Here is a 22224-nt window from a genome sequence, read left to right as displayed (position 1 = left end):
GCTAAATATTTAGAAATGTGTATGTGGTTGTACCATCATTAGGCATGGTCAGAATGGGGATCTGGGTGATTGATCCATTTCTGCCCTCCACTCTTCCAGCACGCTCATAGATTGTAGCAAGATCAGTGTACATGTAACCTGGGAAACCACGACGACCCGGCACCTCTTCACGAGCAGCAGACACCTACAAACCGCAACACATCAGGATAAAATTGGTGTTTAACATCATGACAAGAGAGGTTCTGTGTGGGATATGTGTGTGTGTAAAAGTTCCCATTGTCTCCTGTGAAGTTCCATAGAAGCATCTTATAACAATGGAGTTACAAAAAAACGAAAGAGTAGCATCTGTTCCACAACAAGAGATCAATGACAGCCATTTCAAGTCTGTCAAATGAGGTTAATCTGTTTTCTACTTTGTGCATCTACACACAGGCACTTTTATAAGCAGAAAATACACTCAGATCTTCTCCCAAGGTTAAAACGAGTGTAGACACTGTTCTGAGCCTCACCTTTACCAGGCTGAATGGCAGAGGGAGTTAAATGTTAATGCTCCCGTAGATCTTTGGAAGTGGCAGCCAACCGCAGAAGCCAAAGCAGGCAGCTTTGATAGGACTGAATTTATCCCAAGGTTACAGAGACACAAAGGCAGGAGAGAATGGTCCTTTCACATGCACGCATAACTATTAAGAATGAGCATTATGCATTTGACACGTTTAGACATCAAAACATGTTTGTGGTAGAAAAACGATAATCACTGGCATGAGGGGGGAAGAAAGGAGATGCTGGCAAAAAAAAAAAAAAAAAAAAGGATCTTCAGGAGGATGAGGAACAGAGTGGAATGAAGTATACACAAATGTTATTTTGTACTAATCTTCTGTTTATATAATGCCCCACTGGTATATTCAAAATGGCATATTACTACTACATAATATGTATATTTTTTGTACTCATAAAGTGACCAAATAGATTTACCAAACTGTGCCGTATACATTCAGAGCACACTGTATGGAATTCAGTATTCCTAAAGCAACACACTTCTTTTCCCTTACCCTTCCAGTGTGACAAACAGATCAAAAGCAACATCAACCTTGATTTTTTTTTATTAAAAACATCCCCATCTTCACTCGTGATTTAAAGTTTTTTTCTCCTTTTTTTTTCTCTTGTAAAAACATTCTCTCTCGCCAGTCTGATCCAATCATGAGTCAAGAAAAATGTACGAAATATTGGTCAGATATTACTTCTGGTTCATTCATCTCAAGGTGGAAGTGGAAGGTCAGCAAGTTGAGCACATTGCATTTCGAAATAGTGTGCTGTAGTAGAGCACACAATTTTGAAATGCAATGTGTTTAACTTGCTGACCTTCCTCTAGTTTATGCTACACATTTTGCCAAATGTAATACTGTAGGGTCCTTGACGGATTTTATGCATACAGAAAATTTGCATACTTTGCACAGTGTATTTACACAATTTACAGCAGAATCAATAATAGTTGTATGCCAATATGCTATTCGGAACAAAGCCAATGTCTTGGTTTTACATCGGGTTTTGTTTAAAACATGATTCTTACACTTTGGCAGATGGTGCTGAAATCCATTCATTACGATTGGACACAGTGGCTCTTCAACATAAGCCACACAGGAAACCAGATACTAACCGTAACGCTGGCCATTGCTCCAATACGGTTCCAAATGTCAAGAGGGGGTTACTGTCCTTTTGTTACAGGAGAGTGTGCTCTTTTATAGCCATCATAGCGGTTTTGTTTGAGCGGTTTTCACTCCCAAACATTTGGAATTTGATATGATGGAAATGGCTCTGTACATGCAAAGTCAACAACTCGTATTGCTAATATGAGTTGAGAGGCTCTAAGTAAGGTTGTTATATACATACATACATATAATGCGATATAAATGCGTTTGCTGTGCATCTTGTCTAAGAAGTGCACAGTATAATGGCCGGGAAAATCATAACATGATAAGAAAACCAGACAGAGAGACTTAGGATAATTTACATGACAAGGTCAATTATGCTTAAGCAGATATGAAATTGAATATCTGATATATTCAATTTCAGATATGAATATGAAATTTAAATGGCTACACAAAGCATCCCCACAAATCAGAGAATGTGTTGTAGATTTGTCTGCCCTTGCAACTAATAGAAAAACCTACTTGTCCCTTGAAAGCTTTCATATCAACATGAACTGTTTATTTGAGGTACATGTGCATTATGTCTCTGTGAAAGAGACCTTCCACCATGTTTGTTGAAAAGGCTGAATTCACCAAAAGATTTATTAAATAAATAAAGACATTCATGGTTAGAAAACGTTCTTATAGCTTGTCCGCTTACCAATATAAACCTATTGGAACACTGAAAATTCCTTCAGTTTATTAAGTTAATTGTCACTATAGTCAATAGGGGCAGTTTTGCGTACTAGAGCAGCATTCATTGGGATGTCACGTACTTATTTCTTTTGAAGGGGCGCTGGTGGAAGCCCTTTATCATTTGATGCCACAAGCGAGATTAAATGTGACCAGAAGGAAAAAGACAGGATTTTAATTATCTTATTTCAAAAACATATGTAGAGGACAACTTCTATGCTCAGTAAGGCTGCATTTATTTTGATAAAAAAAAGCAGCAAGAACAGTAATATTGTGAAATATTATTAAATTTGAAATAACTGTTTTCTATTTTAATAGACACTATATGGACAAGTATTGGGACACACCTCAAAATTATTGAATTCGGGTGTTTCAATCAAACCCATTGCCACTGGAGTATAAAATCAAACACCTAGCTATGGTTTGCATTTACAAACATTTGTGGGGGGAAAATTGGTCGTTTTAAAGAGCTCAGTGAATTCAAGTATGGTACTGTGATAGGATGCCACCTTCACAAAGTCAGTTTGTGAAATTTCATCCCTGTTAGATATTCCACAGTCAACTGTAAGTGGCATTATTGGAAAGTGGAAGCATTTAGGAACAGCAGCAACTCAGCCACGAAGCGGAACGGAAGACCACTTAAAGTCACAGAGCGAGATTACCGAGTGCTGAGGCGCATGGTGCGTGAAAGTCACCAATGCTCTGCTGATTCCATAGATGAAAAGTTCTAAACTTCACACTGGCATTAATATCAGAACAAAAACTGTGCAGCGGGAGCTTCACAGAATGGGTTTTCATGGCCGGGCAGCTGCATGCCAGCCTCACATCAAGTACAATGCCAAGCGTCAGATGCAGTGGTGTAAAGCACACCGCTACTGCAGTGGAAACATGTTCTGTGGAGTGACAAATCACACTTCTCTGTTTGTCCAACAGTGCCCGACTTTACAAATGCCAAAAATTCCCAAAGGAACACAAAATCTTGTGGAAAGCCTTCCCATATGAGTGGAAGCGGTTATAACTTCAAAGGGGGACGGCAACTCGATATTAATGTCTATGTATTTAGAATGCAATGTTATTAAAGTCCTAGTGGGTGTGATGGTCAAGTGTCCCAAAACTTCTGTCCATAGTGTATTTTAAAGTGTAATTAATTTGTGATGGCAAAGCTGATTTTTTAGCAGCCATTATTCCAGTCATCGGTGTAGGTAAGAGATCATTCTATGATCCTTCAGAAATCTTTCTAATATGCGGTTTTGGTGCTCAAGAAACATTTCCTATTATTATCATTTTTGAAAAAAGTTGTGCTGATTATTATTTTTGCATACATTTTCAGAATTCTTTGATGAAAGTACACAGCATTTATTTGAAATAGTTATTTTTTTTAAGTTCTTTTTTAAAGTTTTTTACTTTTTTGGTAAAGTAAAAGGCCCTTGCTTCTAGCATATCAAAATGATATGGTCCTCACCTCTCTCAGAGCCTCAGCATAGGAGCTCATGTCCGTGAGGATGACCAACACGTGCTTCTCGCACTGATAAGCCAGATACTCCGCTGTGGTCAAAGCCAGACGCGGGGTGATGATGCGTTCAATGCTATGTAGAAAACATTAAAATAGTCAATACGTTATACAAAATGCATTACATAAGAGGATGGAGGTCATTTAAATGAATCTCACGTAGGATCGTTGGCCAGGTTCAGGAACAAGCACACATTGTCCATAGAACCGTTCTCCTCAAAGTCTGACTTGAAGAAGCGTGCCGTCTCCATGTTGACCTGGAATTAAAAAACAACAACAAAAAAAACATCTGAAACGCCAAACAAACCCAAAGTCACTGTTCTTTCATTAGAGGCTGGAGAAACAGACAATGTCAGGTATTTCTTGTTCATTGTTAAAACAAAATCTCCACTATTTAGTTCAAAATGACCTCTTGAAGTACACTTCCTGCTAGGAAGGAAAATCCTTTTCCCTTTATATTTTGACCACCCTGCATATAAAATCAAGATATAGAGTTACAAGGTGTCAAAAGCGAATGCATTAGCCTTGAGTCCGCACCGGGAGCCCAGCGGCCACAGGACACAAGGCTGGGTCAGTGACATTTCAAGCATGGGTTAATGGAAGCCCTCCACACTTGAATACACAGGTGAACCTGACACCTGACGCAGGTAATACCAGTCTGAGAGGACAGACCGCAGCCACTCAGGTGACAATAACAAAGGTTTGGAGAGGAAGCAGACAGTTGAGGGCATAAGGTTAAGGTGGTGCTGAAGAGCAGGATTAAGTCACCTATGAGGACCAACATTCACCCACTCACACAAAACAGACACAATTTTACATTCCGTCCACTGAGAGGATCATTTAACACAAACACCCTGAAATTCATGCAAGAATTTGACTCATGTATAGAGACCTAGATGTAAAGCAGGATTTACTATTGTAAAGAAAATGAACACACAAGGAAGCTTGAGTAAAACAAGCACGAAAAACACATAATTGGACACCGTGGCACAAATAAAGACCCAGAAAACCACTCACCCCCATAGCAGCAAAGACGATGGCAAAGTTTTCTGAAGTGTAGTCCATCACATCTTTGGATTTCTGAACCAAACCAGCCTGACGACAGATCTGGGCAGCAATCTACCAATCAAAAATCACAGAACCAAAATTAGTTAGCCCTGTACATTATCGGTTTTACCTTGGAACCTAATTTAAAAATCATTTTGGAATAACGTTAAAATACACAGAAATTAGGCACATTCAATTCATCAACAAGTACATGTCATAACACTACTGTACTAGTTGATTCACAAGCTATAATTATTTTAATTTATTATTAGTTCAAATAATCAACACTACTGTTCAAAAGTTTGGGGTCCGCAAGATTATTAAATATTTTTGAAAGAACTTCCTTATCTTCACCAAGGCTGCAATTATTTGATCAAAAAGTAGTAATACTGTGAAATATTATTACATTTCAAAAGGTTTACTATTTTAATATATTTTAAAATGTAATTTATTCCTGTGATGGCTAAGCTGAATTTTCAGCAGCAAATACTCCAAAAATAAATGTTAAAAAAGTTGTGCCGCTTAATATTTGTGTGGAAACCATGATGCGTTTTTTTTTCTCAGTATTCTTTGATGAATGGAAATTTCAAAAGAACAGAATTTTATTAAAAAGGACACTTTTACTACACATGTAATGTACTGTATATGGGTGTGGATGCCTATTTGTGTGTGCATTTGCAACAAAGAGATTAAGACTATAAGCATGAGGAATTTCACGCTTATCACTTAATGTAATGGTCCTGGATGTCTAATCCGGCCTGACCCCTGACTGAACTCTGACCCTGAACACCTGTTTCTCTGAGTGGATAAAGCCGACTGTGACCCCATGACTCCTGTTTAATGAAACGAGAAACCTTTATATCACAGCACAGCGCCTTCATTAGTGAGACACTGAAACTCACTTTACACTTGGGCTGGTGGAAGTTCACACCATTCAACCTTGGCTTTTGATCATATATTTTCATAACTGACAATCACTAGAGCTTTATTCTCTCTTCACAGCCTATATACTGGAAAAACTATTGTTCTATACTATTCTTTAACTTTTTATCTTGTTGCCATGACAGAGTTCAAAACTCTTCCTTCCTCTCCCTCAGATGGCCTCGAACATTTCAGATGGGCTTTTCACACTTGTAATTGTTAACTCATGAAGCTACTGTATTCCTGTTACTTTAATTCAACTCACTTTAACATTCTAGCACAGCAGTTTCACATTGTATACCATTAAATTCAGGGTTAGCACTGCAAGGGCAGGAATAACCCTGTTCTGGAGCCGGTTTTCATAACCTACTTTCTTTACCCAGGGCCAAAAGTTGTCTTAATACAGGGTTTAAAATGACATAAACCCAGGGTTAAGCATAGTGTGAAAAGCCCCAAAGTGTTGTGGTTTATTACTATTGCCTGTGTGTGTGTGTGTGTGTGTGTGTGTGTGTGTGTGTGTGTGTGTGTGTGTGTGTGTGTGTGTGTGTGTGTGTGTGTGTGTGTGAGAGAGAGAGTTTAAGGGTGTTAATGGGAACTTTCTTGTTGATGGTTTGGAGAAGCTGTTAAAATCTCAGGGCTGAGTGAACCAGCCAGTGCTACCCAATGACATTCACACAAGATAATAATTGTGCTTGCGGTAAGAAAATGTACACAAAGCCTCATTTTTTGTCATTTAGATAAAACATTGTACATATGGTATATATTTGATATAAATATTTCGAAATGATTATGTACTATTTATTCATAACTGTCTGACAAGACAACATTTACTAGTACTAACTATATGTCCTGTTCATGTAGCAAAAGCATTAAAGGAATAGTTCACCAAAAATAGAAAATTCTGTCATTAATTACTCACCCTCGTGCCGTTCCAAAGTCGTAAGACTTTCGTTCATCTTCAGAACATAAGTAAAGATATTTTTTATGAAATCTTAGAGATTTATGTCCCTCCATTGACAGCTACGCAACTGACACTTTGACACGTCAAAAAGTTCATAAAGAGAATTTAAAACCTAAATTCAATCTGTTCATCATATAAAGTGAGCGTGTCTCTTCAGAAATTTTTGGACTAAACTGCTAAATTCTTATGGATTAGTTTTACAAAGTGTCAGTTGCATTGCTGTCTATGGAGGGACAGAAAGCTCTCAGATTTCATCTCTCAGATTTAATTTCAGGGTGAGTAATTAATGAAAGAAATTAAAATTTTTGGGAGAAATATCCCTTTAAGGAAAAATAAATAAATAACAAATTTTTGGGTGGCCCTGGGAAAAAAGTCCTCATGTCCTTTGCACAAAGCCCTTAAAACACTGCAAAATATACAGACAAATTAAAGCACACATAACAGAAATAATAGTCAATGCTTTGAGAATCATTCATTTACTCGGCAAATGACACGTGTTTGAATGTTTGAGGCACTTGACTAAAGTTGGGCGCTGTAATTTTATAATTCTAAACAATATCTCAAAACAGCAGCTAAACTGAGGGTGAAATGATGGCACTGAGGTTTAGAAATTATTTGACCTTGAATTACTAACAAACTACTTCACAAAACCTTCATCATACAAAATTAATTATAATTCTGAAACTAAACCAAAGTCTAAGGACTATTGAACTTGACTATGATACAAAATAGTAGAAAATAGTAATGATTGACCTTCTTACTCAATAGAGTGCTGTAGGGAAGACGTGTTTTTGTAGGCCAAAACCCAGAAACATGTTAGCATTTTAGCACTCATGTTTCCATCGTTCCGAAGTCAACAGGATTTTGGTTAAAAGAATGAAATAAGTTCTGTGGCCGGTGAACACAAGATCGAAGTATTTTCACGTTTCATTCAACGATAAAACACACCAGTTACACCCCACTTGTGACATTGAAGTCGAGCAACCATGGTGTAGTTCGTTCATCGTTCATCAATTATCTTGATGGACAAAACATGCAGCTATCATAAACTTTTGTTGAACACAGAGCATATTTTTTGTGATAATTCAAAAACTTATGGAAAAATCGTATTGGGTTTTTGTCGAGGGAACCAGTGTGATGCAAACTTCCGGGTTTGGCCTACAAATTTACATCATCCCTGCAGCACTCTATACAAGGCAGCCTACTTATATTCTTAATAGTTCATGTCGTGGGTTACAACGTTCATTTTCCAGCCTGACAGCAGATAAGTTTGGCAGCTGAGTCACTTACAGTCATAGCGGTATATGTAGTAGTGGGCATAACCTACTGCAAAAGCTTATTTATGATCTTTGGGACAGAAATTACTAACGCACGAGCAACCTATGAACTATGTGGTGTTGTATGCTTAGAAAGCCCTTGTAAAACCACGCTAAAGGTTCTAAAAAAGTATGTTTCCATATGCGTGTATTCATCTCCATTGATTATGGGATATAAAGCTGGTGGCAAAGATATTGACTGTGACCTCTACCAATGTTCTTTGAAAGTTTGAGGAACAAATTTAGAGTTCAAGAATCATTTGTAGTTCTCATCATTTAGTTCAGCCAGGACATTACACTTATCTTGGAACTAAACAAACCATGTGACCTCGAGCAGGTTCTGGACGTATTGATCATTACTAAGTGGTTGGTTTTGTTTGCGTACTTTAGAGCTCTCGAAATCATACCGGTTCTTCCCACATTCACACGAGAGGAGAATGTGATGAAACGAACCCTGACCCACCTCACTGTTTCCACAGAAACACCACAGGCTGAAATCAATTACAGATCCCTCTCAAATTAACGTTAATCACAGAGCCTTGTCTCGCTCGCGAGCATAATACAGAAAATGGAACTGTGGCTGCCTCAGTGCTACACAATAAAGTGCTAAATTTGATCACAACACTTCAAATGAGGGAATTTAAATAAATCCCTCTAGGTTTCATTAAAATAATTAAAACACACTGGCAAGGAGCATGGTCTGTATTGTATCATCGGTTCCTGAATTGAGCTCTGGATAAAGACAGATTCCTGTGGAGCATTTCGAAGAAAGTTAAAAATCTGGCTGGATGAATGCAAAAACAAGGTGAATCTAGGTCCTGCTTAAAGGGTAACTCTCGCCAAATTGCAACCTAGGCTATTTTTGTTAATCTACCCGAGTCAAACATTCGTGTAAAAGCATAATTAGAATGGAAACGCCACTTTTAACTATTTTCGTTTTCAGTCAAAATGCCTTTTGAATGGGAGTGCTAGGGGCAAAATCGCTATTTTTAAAACACTAAGAAGGCTCAACACAACATGAAACTGTGCTTGAAGTATCACCAGGGGCTCTACACATGAACTCGAGCATTGACAACATTGTTTGTTTACACAAAGTTTACTAAAAAGAAAGGTTTTGTACAGCTCACTTTATCAGTTAGTTAGTGTTTCCGGTGGCTGGAATTTTGTCAGTCAAAAGTAGTCGATCTCCGAATGCAACTTAATGAACTGAGCTTTCCATCTTTACTCTCTTCATGTTACGTTGCATTCGGAGATCGACTTTTTGACTGACAAAATTCCAGCCACCGGAAACACTTTTTCAAAACACATTTTGACTGAAAACGAAAATACAGTCAACCTTAAAAGTGGTGTTTCCATTCTACACTGTAAAAAATGTCTAACCCTCCCAAATCAAAAATTTAAAGTGACCGATAACATCTAAATTTTTCCATTGGCCCAAGTGAAATTCTTGTTGCAATAGTCTGTTAACATTGGCTCAATGAGAAATAATACGTCAGACTAATTGAAAAATTTAGATGTTATCGGTCACTTGAAATTTTTGACTTGGGGATGTAATTTTTTTTTTACAGTGTAATTATGCTTTTACTCGAATGTTTGACTCGGGTAGATTAACAAAAATAGCCTAGGTTGCAATTTAAACACCAGAAATGTATGCTAGGAAAACAATATAATGGTCAGAAAATAATCTCAAAAAAGGCCAAATATCATTAGGCCTAGCCATGCCCATTTGACCAATAAACAGAAGTAATAGTTATTTAAAAAAAAAAAGTGTACTGCCAGCTTCTAAAATGGATAACACACAATTTATGTTTTTGAGTATTGATTATATTATATTATATTAGTCTATATTACAGTATATTAACAAACCACGCCTCAAAATATAAAACCTAAAAAAGGAAAAAATTTACTTTATTTATTTTTTTGTTGTTGTCAAAAAGTCATCCAATAATTGTAATGGTGTCAGGGAATGATATTAAATTGTATCATTTGATTATTTTCCACAATCAATTTAATAATTTTACACAATCTAGATATTAGCCTAAGAAAAGTCCATACTGGACGACAACAGCCAACCTACAGAGCAATAATTTCTGTTGTGTAATGAGTTAAACAAACACACCTCATTATGTGGTAGTCCAGCAGCACTAAAGATGGGGATCTTCTGCCCACGGGCAATACTGTTCATGCCATCAATAGCAGAGATGCCAGTCTGAATCATCTCCTCAGGGTAGATACGACACTGAGGGTTGATGGGCTGACCTAAGAGGAATCAAAGTGAGAACAGTGATCTCACATGAGCAGAAAACATATCTGGTACTTAGGAGTCTACAAGGTACAACTTCTATTTCAAAAGAAGGAAAAAGATTTTATTTAGTCAAAACTATCCACATTGACCACTCATGGCAAATGATCAAGGCTTATATTTTAGAAAAATGTTTTCTCGTTAAGGCATATCAGCATTCTACACACCATTTGGAGTGGTGTGACCTTGAGGCCTGATCAACCTTTTATTGCGCCCCCTCTTATCCGTTTGGCTCATTCAAACGTTGCTTTGAGTCCCCATTGTATACCTTTGATAGCTCAAAGGCTCACCTTTGCCATTTCAGCTTAGCAGAGATCAGGGTCATGAGGTCAGTAAATGGCTTAAAAAGCACACAAAAATTCCCTTTCAATCTCTCAAAATATTCAAATATTAACAAGGAGGAATTGTAGGCATTTATAAACATATTACTGGCCTTTCAACTAAGCTGCAGACAAACTGAGCACACTCTGAAAAAGAACATTTAACATGGCTCGTGGTAGCCTAATTGGTAAAGCTGTGCAGCTAAATTTTAAAATCAGTTTGATACCAAAAAGACTGAACATATGTAAATGACTGTAAATGAGATCACAGTATTGCTCAGTCATCTATGCGCCTCTCAAGAAGACACTTGTTCCTGCAAATGTTATATAAAGCCTAAAAAAAGAAGCCTCTTACCCATGATGTCCAAATAGTCCTCAGCCAGAACAGTAGGACCCCGGTCAATGGGTTTACCAGACCCGTTGAAAACACGTCCTGAAATAAAATGACAAGTTCTTCATGACATCTGTATTGGTTATGTAGAAGACACATAAATACAATGATTAGATAGGCTGCATGAGCATTAGTCATATGCTTACCAAGCATATCCTCAGACACGGGTGTGCGCAAGATGTCACCAGTGAATTCACATGCGGTCTTCTTAGCATCAATACCTGAGGTTCCTTCAAACACCTGATGGGCACAAAATGTAAAAAAAAATTCAGTTATGATCTAAACTTAACTTGAGATACTGCAAGTACTGACTCTTACAAATACTCTAACAAATATTTATAGAGAATAATTCGATTTTAAAAGAAAAACATGATTTCAGTGCACCTGGACGACAGCTTTGGTGCCAACGACCTCCAGAACTTGCCCGCTCCTCTTGGTCCCATCAGGTAAGGTGAGGTGCACAATCTCTGCATAACGTGGGAACTAGAGGAGGACAACAAAGAAAGATGAAGAAGAGGATCAATATATACTACCATTCAATCTCGTTCAGTTTTTTTGGGGGAAAGAAAATATTATAAAAAAAAATTTTTTTATTTAACAATGATTCATTAATCAGTGACAGTAAAGACATACATTGTAAAAAAAAAAAAGAAGAAACAAAGTGTTTTTAACAATGATAATAATCAGAAATTTTTCTTGAGCAGCAAATCGTCACATTATACTGATTTCTGAAGGATCATGTGACACTGAAGACTGGAGTAATGATGCTGAAAATTCAGCTTTGTCATCACAGGAATAAATTACAAATAATAATAAATACATAAAAATCCAAACTTTTACTGTACTGTTTTGACCAGTAATGAATGTTCTTACTTAAACATAAATTACCAATAAAAATGAATAAATAATTTAATCCAAAATCTAATGTTCAAAAGTTTAACTATAAAATTATTATTTTCTCTTTTCTTTTACATATGAAAGCTAGTATTTTTTTTTGCATTGTCTTAACTAATAATTAGAGAAAGAAAGAATAAAACTTCTCATATTTTGAGATACTTGACATGTTAAAACATGGAAATAGGTCTTACTTTGACATTGTCCAAGATAACCAGCGGTCCATTTACACCAGACACAGTAGAGTAGGCTGAGGATGACAAAAACAACACAAAACATAAAAATATACACAAACCTTTTTACAGAATCAGTACTGCTTGGAAAGGATGCTGTATAACACCTCATAATTAATATTAAAATGTACACCTTCAATTTGCATTTTTATTTGACCATTTGAGACGCCCCGAATAGTAAACATGCAATTACTAAACAGATGCATGGGAAACTTTTATTGATTCTAGGTTGCTGCATGTCTTCTTGACAAGCATGAGTGCACTGCAGACAGACAGACAGACAGAGACACACACACACACACACACACACACACACACACACAAAAACACGCTGTGACCAATAAAGTGCATGATATTTGCTACAAAAGCCCACAATCACATGGAAATGAGGACTCTTTCTCTTGACACCTGTGCATCTAATTGTACACAGTGACCTTTACTGGAGTATTCTAAATGGCTTTCATAAATTTCCATGTCCAAATGTCAGGGCTACAAGAACATAGTTAGCACATTCAAGGCAGCTTTTTCGGCAGATGTCACGATGGGGGACGACATCTTCACTCTGTTCCGTGAGGGACAATTACTTGCCTCAGACTATGGTGATTTATGATGGTTCCAGGTGGCCAAAAAGTCTCATACAGCCTATAAACAATTACATAAATTTTAGGGAGACAGAAATAACTATCTTTTGGGTCGAACAGGCCAAGCAGAGTGGGGCACAGAAGTGACTTTAAGATGACACTCTTTTTTTCCAACATGACCAGGGTTCATGTGACTCCTGAATCACTCTTGGACAGTCTGTCTTAAACAAACTACGACTCAGAGATCAGGCATAGTATGCCCCAAATATAACAACAAATACATCAGATGGAGGAAAGAAATTCTGCTAATTGTTGGAGCTGTGGTGCACACTCTTACCGAGCTGTGGTGCTCATATGAGTAAGGCAGGTTCTAGTCTGACCTGCAACATGTCACAATACATTCTTTTCAGCCCAATCTATTGGTGTAATCATGCACAAGCAAGAAAATAAAAACTAGTCTTGATTTTTAATTTCATCAATATGAGCTTTTTTAATATATATTTTTTTATTTTAAAGAACTAATGTAATTATTTGTACAGAGACACTGTTTTTTGTTTTGTTTTTGTTTTTACAATCTCTCCCCAACCAGTCCAGATCAGAATGAGCAAGTAGGGGTGGGCGATATGGCAAAAAATATCATTTCAAAAAATTTTCACAAAATCATATCACGATTCAATCCCGATTTTTTCATTTTGGTTTTACTACTTTGCAAATTACTAAGCAGTACAGCCAAACTAATTTTCCCATTTTACAAATGTAGTTTTACAAGGTTACAAAAAAGAATGACAGACAATTAAGGCCAAAGTAGGGGTGGGCGAAGATGAAAATCTTTATTTCATTATTTTATCTTTGTTATTAAAAATACAGATACAATATTATATACAAATGAAATAAAACATGCTTTATTTTTTACAGTAGGTGAATTTAACAGTAGTATTCAAGTAAGAAATTGAATAAATGTCAAAAATATTATTATTATTAAAAAAAGTTATTCAGTGAAGAGCAGTAAGTGATTTTTTTCTTAGTCTTTTGTTGTTTGTTTAACATTAATGACAAGCGGCAGTAGGTTTATGAGCCTGCTGTCACTGTGTCACTTCATGCATGGATCGAATATAGAAACGCACATTTGGATTTCTCCCAACTGTTTACGTTCACTTAAGACATATTCGATTGTGTTTATGTAAACCTTGAGTATATTTGACAGTTTAGGCATAATAAGACGAGAAAGATAACTTAGTTTAGTACTCACGAGCTGTTTGACAGGCTTTTAGTGTGTGTGTGTACGCTGTGAAAAGCTTGTCAGAACAACCTGCGAATTAAATGAATAAAACCGGCAAGGCTTTAAAACGAATGTAAATAATCAACTTTCGTGATTGTGAATAACTGCAGTGTCATGGGAGTGTAACCCTACCTTATGCATTAACATGTGATGTGAATGTATGTCGCGTTGTACAGTATATTGGGACGGATGCTCCAGAACTGCAACTGATAGAATGTACACTGTAGACCAATGATACGAAATTTCTTCAAAAGCAGATCGTTGAAGATCAAAAATCGTTATATTGCACACCCCCTATGAGCAAGTATTTTTGATTTGGTCCAGGGTCCAGGTGCATGCTCAGGGTGGGCCGTCATTAGGAGCAGAGGGTGTGGTCTCATACTTTGGCCTTTTACTTTGCATGGGAAAACATTAGCCGCCCTGTCACAGGAGCCAATTTGGTGTGTGTCCTTTCACTTTGTTTCAGCGTGTGTGTATACGTGTGAAAGAGAGAGATAGTGCATGCTAGATGGAGAAGAGTCGGCTTTGTCTGCTCTGGGTCGTCCATCACGCCCCAGTGTGTCGGTTTTGTGTACGCCATCAGACTACGGTCTGATATCAAAGGCAGTAGGAAATAAGAATGGACCGTCTCTAACGCCCAGCACAGCAGCCCCACGGGGAGCAGACACTATGCCACTAATTAGGGCTTCAGAAAGCAGAATCATTTGTCAATGCACTATTGCCGTTTCCCACACACACACCTGCACATCGTGACTTTCCTTACTGGCTGAGGAGAAAAGGAAGAGTAAAAGAGAAACGTGGTTCCATCCTTTTAGTTGTTGTTACCCTTTTCAGTAATTTTTCTTTATGGCTTTATATTTGTTCTATCTTTGTCTTCATAAAAATATATATACATAAACAAAAAAAAAGACCCCCTGCTCTAACAAATAGCGTCACAGTTACCAAACGACAGACGTCTGTTACGTTTTCCTCTCTTCGGCTGCCCTGTGGTATTTAAAAATATATATATTTTCAAAATTGATGTAATGCATATTTTTAAGGCAGGAACAATGCGTTTAAACAAGTTTTAATTGTTAAAACATTTCAGTGTTTAAATAATTTTTTTTACTTTTTTGTCAGGTGGTAAAACCAAATATTTATAAATATATATTTCAAATTTGATTGTGAAATCTTAGCAAAGTAGCCTAACCCTACAGTGCTTACACAATTATTTTGTGGTTGTGTATTTTATGCATATTAATTTATAATTATTGCATTCTAGTGGCCAGGTATTTAGTATCTTTGGCATCCGATTTTACTTTTTAAAGACAGAAAAATAATCATACAAGTATACCAGTAAATTCATTAAATACAATAACTGTTCACAATCTAGTTCAGACATTTCTTCACTTTGACTTTATTTGTTGGTTTAAATAAAAAATGTACATGGTTGCACCACCTGACAACATTGAAATGAAAGGAAAAAAAATCCAGCATTCAGCATATTCACTGTCATTATTAATTAAAGATGGATGGATGGATGGATGGATGTAGGTAGATAGATAGATAGATAGATAGATAGATAGATAGATAGATAGATAGATAGATAGATAGATAGATAGATAGATAGATAGATAGATAGATAGATAGATAGATAGATAGATAGATAGATAGATAGATAGATAGATAGATAGATAGATGGATAGATGGATAGATGGATAGAATAAAGAATAAATCACATTCATAATGTAGGAACTGGAATAGGCTACAGTGGAAAAGATTAGATACACTGTAATCGAAGGTGATTGAATAACAACAAAGTAAGTCATGTTTTATATTGATGCCAAAAAATAATCAGCTTAAGTCAGTATAGAACTTTAAATTAAAATATCAAAAATGCATTCATCAAAATGTCAAAACATTAAATTCATGGCAACTTTAATGGAACACTATATAATACCTACTAAACAAGATTCATGACCTCTCTTTTCTTTTTTCATAATATGCTTTTGCAGCCAGATCATTTTAATGTGCTCCCTGTGTCCTTGCCTTACTTTTTTATGTGAGTACACCTAATATAAAGTGTGACACCCAGTATAAAAAAGTGTGACCGATTTTTCTTTACTTGATATGATAGAGGCATCTATTAAAAAATGATCATGAAGATAATTGTAATTATTAATAAGTGTAAAAGATCTTTCATTTAAAACTAACATTTTAGAACAATAATAATAATAATAATAATTAGAAATAATAATAATAATAATAATAATAGACAATCTTACCGTAAATGTATTATGTACTTAGCTAAAATAATAATAATTTTTTACTTCATTACAGTTGCACCACCAGACTTCCTGGTTGCGCCACCTGACTTTTGCAACTAGTTTTAGACTGGTCGCCCCCCAATAAAACGTTTACTTGCAGCTTTAATTTACTTATATTGAAATGAAATTATTTTAATTTTAATATGATTATCCAAAATCCTATTATACCAAAAACATTTCTTTTTTAAATATGTCTAATAAAACAAGAAATCTCACAAAAAAATATTTGCTGCGCAGGTGAAAGACTTGAGCTCCCATTATTGTGATTCCCTGAGCGACACATCTTCCCTAAATAAATGATTAGTCTCATAATTGCCGTTATTACGGTGAAAGAAAAACAGTAGTCAAATCAGCCTAACACTGAATATTTGCTCTCTCAAAACACACAAAAACAGACGCGTTTGGCAAATTTGCGAACACACTAAAATGCAGGCTTCCTGCAAATTCCATCATTTTTCAAGACATTATGGCTTTTCCTTCCCTCCGTCCTTTTTGCCTCAGCCCAGACAAATTGCAGTATGTGCTTCACAGGGAGGTGCTTATAAAATGGATTTAATAGCTACACTTACCCTACAAATTGCCCATATGTTTCAAAGGAGATGCATATGTCTATTTACTGAGAGGTGATCATAATTACGAGGCTAGAAAATTGCGGCCTTATAATTGTACATCAACCCCTTAAAAGTCTCTCGAACGCAACGCAAACTGCTAATGGAAAATAGTGAGGAGATGAAATCTTTACTCAAACAAAGCTCATGATATGCTCCGATATTGTGCACAACATTAGACGAACGCTAAATGAAGACACGCATGTGCTAATCTGCACTGCCAAAGCAGGACGCAGCTAGTTTTTAGTCAAACAACGGAAGCAAAATTTTAATTTGTTATATCTAAATACTCTGGAAAAAAGGCACAAAATGAGCCGTACAAAACAAATACACAGAGTAGGAAAATCTGATCATAATTAAGCAAGACGAATAGCTTAAAAACAAAATGTAAAAAAATAGGGCGATGAAACAACCCTGCCGAACCATGAGCCAATCGCCTTCCAGCTCTCTGATGAAGATGGCGGCCCACTTCAACTCCACACACAGAGGACTCAGTGCCGCATAAGAGGCCTTGTAAAATAAAGATTAAAAAATGGCTATACATTCACATGGTGTGAAGTAGCAACATTTCCCATTAGGCTTGAAAAACTTTCCCCACCCCTCCCAGGACACTTGAGTTTGAGTGCGCCAGTCCGAGGGCTAGGCATGCAACACCAGCGCGGGTCAACGTGAGGCCTGTGGAGCTGCCAGGCCCTATTGTGTGCCGAGATGTTAATTGGTTCTAATCCGGCGGTAGAAGCTGTTTTGGTAGCCTGACCCCGCGCCCTGAAGGACACCTTGGTGTGAAATACTAAAGGGCCCATTCAAGTGGTGCTGAAAGGAGGCATGGAGCATTCCAACACATTTCCATTTCTGCTGTGAAAGAGAAGCGCTGACGGGGAGGGAGGGGGTGCACGGTGGGACAGGCGTTTTTGGGCCGGCCGGTAGCGTTGCGCTGAAACTGAATTAACGATACAAAAGCGCAGGCAAAGGTGCCAGGCTTCTCTCATTCACGCACATCCTCCTGCATTTCTTCTTTTTCTTTTTTTACAGAGCATCCACATGGTGGTTTCCCATAAGACGATATAAAAGAGAGTGCTAATTGCCCCATGTTTGGGATCAGATGGACAAAAATGCAACTGTCATTAAACAGACAAACAAGCCTCACACAATTCCACCATGACACCCGCTAAACTTACCCCGTAAGGCCCACATATTAAGATTTGATAATGAATTCGGAGACATTGAGTGTCTTTGATACCGTAACTGAAAAAGACTGATCCTTGTCGGAGGGGAGAGTGGTATCCATTCAAAGTTTTAAACTGTAGACTGACAAGACAGGAACGATTTTATTTTTTCTAAAGAAATTCTAAGAAAAAAAAACAAATCTCATTTGTGCATTTAGGAAATTGAAATTGTGGACACAAAATCCAAAATCAGCAACTGAAAGTGGATTTTGTCGCAGACCTGCAATGTTGGCAATGGCTTTATAACTCGTATTCCTAAGTTGGAGACTCTGAAATGACTAATAGTTTGATATGACACCTCTTCTTTCTGACTGAGAGAATAATGAACAGACTGTTTAAGCTGTATAAGTGAGCAAATGTTCAATGGTAGAATTAAACAAGCCGCCTGCCAAAACACTATAAATTACGCAGCTATTCTGCAAGTACGGACAATGTTCAATACGACCTGTCGCCGCCAACATAAATGGCACAAAACGTACGTATACTGTGCTTTTGATTAAACACACATTAGCACATTTCTGTGAAAATAAAAATGATTTTCATGAAAATAATTGCGGCTGCAGTCCTGTAAAGACATATAATAGCTGCTGGATTCTAAACTCAATGTTATGCCAATTCAGAAACACACTGAACAAATGCAAAAACTGTGGGACCAATAAAAAAAAAAAATAGAAACGTTGGATGACCAATAGACATATATGAAAGACAGTGAATCAGAGCTCACAGGGGACCTTGATGGTATTCTCTAGGACTTCAGTGCTAACAGAGGGAATCCAATTATGGCACTGACAGCACAATGTGCAACACACTCAAAAGGGCAGTTTTTGGATTTAGTAGACTACATATCAAAATAAATTGAGCAAAATCGAAAAATGAAAGATGATCATTTCCAATGTATAAAATATTAATGACAAACTAAAGATATTGTTTGGAGGGCCTTCATGGCTTTACGCACAAACACATGATTATAGCCTTTTTGAATAACCCATAAGTGCTGGGTAATTAAATATGAACCTTCCCTTACAGAACATTTTACTGTCATTGTGAATCTGAAAAGTTACTAAAAGAAAAAAAAATAGAGAAAAAAACAAACTAAAAAAATTATAAAATAAACAAAGTATTAAATATTGAATTTGAAACGTTAAATTATAAAATAACAAATAAATTCATTATAATATAAAAATGCAAGATAAATCAAAGTTTGCCATGTTTTTCATTTAGTTCAGGCTCTGTTAATAAAAAAATAATGGTAACACTTTACAATAAGGTTCCATAAGTTAAGGTTAGTGCATTAACTAATATTAACTAACAATCAGCAAAACATTCATTGTTAACATTAATTATAATTGTTAGTTCATGTTAGTTCTGGTTCATAATGTTAACAGATACAACTTTTGATTTTAAATCACATATTAGAAAATGTTGAGATTAACATTAATGTAGTTAACCAATGCTAACAAATTAAACCTTATTGTAAAGTGCTACCAAAATAATAATGTAGTGCCCTCTTTCAGCGCCATTTAAGAGATGCAAAGAGTCCGTCTGAAGTTACAATGTTTGGAATTACGTGACAATGACATCAGGATTAAATGGGACGAGAGAAAAGGAATTAACTTGACACGCTATCAAAACTACCAAACAAAAAAAGTCCCCTACAAAAATAAACAAAAGCAAGACCTGCATGCAACACACAGACAGTCTAATAAAGACAGGCACACACATAATTGTGGCTGTTCATCTGTCCTAACAAAGACCTCCACAGTGTTGACACCCCCATCAAACAGGAATGCTTTTAACCCCACAGGTAGAAGCAGAGGCTGTAACGGAGGACTCCCCACACGCATGCACTGATTGGGTCGTGTGTAATCAGACGACTGTGTGTGTGTGTGTGTGTGTGAGGGGGGGTAGTAACGGTGGGAAGAGCTGTAATCTGTGTGTGTTTCCTGGCGGGATGCAGACTGAAGGGGTGACAGCTAAACTGAGACAGCTGGTTAACCCCACTGCCTCTCGAGGAGAGGTTGCAAAGTGGTGCAGTTACAATAGATCGAAACAGCCGTAATGCTACTGCAACAGTTTGAGAGTGATTTGCAGGGATAGGCGGGTTTTCACCCGGACGCTGCCTAGCAACAGATCTATAACAAAAGTCCATAGCGGGCCCCCTATGACAAGCCAAGTTTACACTTGTTTGTCATATATCATATTAGAGTCGATGTGGATGGCGTACTCAAGTTACTTTGATGTTGGAAACAAGACAAGATATTTGAAATCAAGAAACTTTCTAATATCTCAGAATCTCCATATTTTAAAACATACATAAAACTGTAAACAAAAGTTCACGGATTAATAGCGCATTCTATTATTTTATGTACATGTAATACACTGCGCAATAAAATGCATATTTATGTAAAATGCATATTTAAAAATGCAGAAGACAATAGACAATTAACAGACTTTATGCATTTCGAGGAAACATTTTAGAAGTAATTTTTATGTAAATATTTTATATAAATCATTATCCTCAAAATGTAAACATCTTAATAATATCTGAAATAATATAAATTAAAATATAATTATAAATTAAAATAATTATAAATAAATAATGATATATTTCATACATTTTAGTAAAAATAAAGAACATGTAGGCTATTACACATAGTAAATAGACGAATAGATTAGATAGATAGATAGATAGATAGATAGATAATCATTAAAAAAAAGTATATTATACAAATTCAATGAGGTAAACAGTGAAAATTACACAAAGAAATTGATAAAAGCTAATTTTTTCATAGTTACACACAATAACAAAACAAACAAAAAAATCATAATATGCATTTAAGATAGAACCAAAGTTGTGTAAAGAAAAATAGTGTGTCATATGTGACGTGCATAATGGAATAAAAAGGATTTTTTTTCCCTATTCAATTTAAATAGCCCATAATTTTATATACTTGGATACTATTTTTGAAAGTTGACTGTTCTATACTCGTCTTTCATTTACTTTTCTTTGATGGCAAGATGAAGTCGAACGCCCACCGCGGGCTTTCTTTTTCACTGTCACGACAATTGATTAATTACAGGCGGACAAAAGGATTAGCAACAGGAAACAGTGGATAAAATAAAGGAGGGCTGTGACATCTGAAAGATTTGTTTATAACCATGTCATTACGGGTAATTGTTTCTTCACAGAAATACCATTACCGTGCTGAATGTCTTTTCAGCACATTTAAACGTCTATTCAGCATTAAAACAAAGCGAACAGACAGTCTGGGTTAATTGCTTTTGTTGCAAATGACGTGATTAAGACAAAAAAGGCCTTTACTTCCACAGAAAAGATGAATGCGCTGTACGTTTACTTTGTTTGTTTGTTTCTTCAGGCATCTTAGAAATTTGACTGGGCATAAGAATGCTAATAAAGTATTTAAACACACCAGCCGACAAAAGTGTAGGGAAACAGAAAAATACATGAAAAAGAAAATGAAAAAAAAAACAAAGAGCGTAATTGAATTGCAAATATTTGATATACTTTAAATGTGTATTCTCTACATACCAAACATTTGGTAACAAAATGGCAAAATACTTTCCGGCCGCTGCTCCCTTTCAATGGCCTCAATTTTAGTTTTTTTGAGTTTTTAAATTTGAGATTTTAAAGTTTTAAACTTGAAGGTCTTTTCTCTGTGTTTTTCAGCCTTTTCTGAGGACAAAGCAGGACCAATCAGACCCGCGCTGACGGACACGGACCTCTCGACTGTGACGGCATATCAGGCGTTGCAAGGACTCATGGGTACAGATCTATGTGTTTGCCTTCCCATCAGTCTTCATTGCCTTCAATCACAGCCCACTATCAGCATGCACTCTGCCACTGATGAGGCACAAAATGGTGCTGCTATCTGGCATGCCTACATTAGAGAGGCTTTTTTTAACAGTATGCTGGGGGGCGGATCAGATCGG

At 36.5% G+C, this 22224-nt stretch overlaps 1 protein-coding gene across 1 annotated transcript in view; it reads right to left on the bottom strand.

The window, feature by feature from the left end:
* The window catches only part of atp6v1ba (ATPase, H+ transporting, lysosomal, V1 subunit B, member a), a 30002-nt gene that overhangs the window by 3977 nt on the left and 3801 nt on the right, over positions 1-22224 (bottom strand). Inside the window, exons 2-10 of the mRNA XM_082144134.1 lie at positions 12235-12290; positions 11531-11629; positions 11293-11386; positions 11111-11188; positions 10253-10392; positions 4906-5007; positions 4048-4145; positions 3841-3964; positions 34-184 (exon numbers count right to left, since the gene is read on the bottom strand). Coding sequence (XP_082000260.1) covers positions 34-184; positions 3841-3964; positions 4048-4145; positions 4906-5007; positions 10253-10392; positions 11111-11188; positions 11293-11386; positions 11531-11629; positions 12235-12290 — 942 coding nt within the window. The remainder of the gene's footprint in view (positions 1-33; positions 185-3840; positions 3965-4047; positions 4146-4905; positions 5008-10252; positions 10393-11110; positions 11189-11292; positions 11387-11530; positions 11630-12234; positions 12291-22224) is intronic.

Source organism: Leuciscus leuciscus, assembly GCF_965113295.1.
Source record: "Leuciscus leuciscus genome assembly, chromosome: 17".
NCBI classification, from domain to species: domain Eukaryota; kingdom Metazoa; phylum Chordata; class Actinopteri; order Cypriniformes; family Leuciscidae; genus Leuciscus; species Leuciscus leuciscus.
The sequence above is the reverse complement of the archived record's forward strand: the minus strand, read 5'-3'. Positions and strand labels throughout refer to the sequence as shown.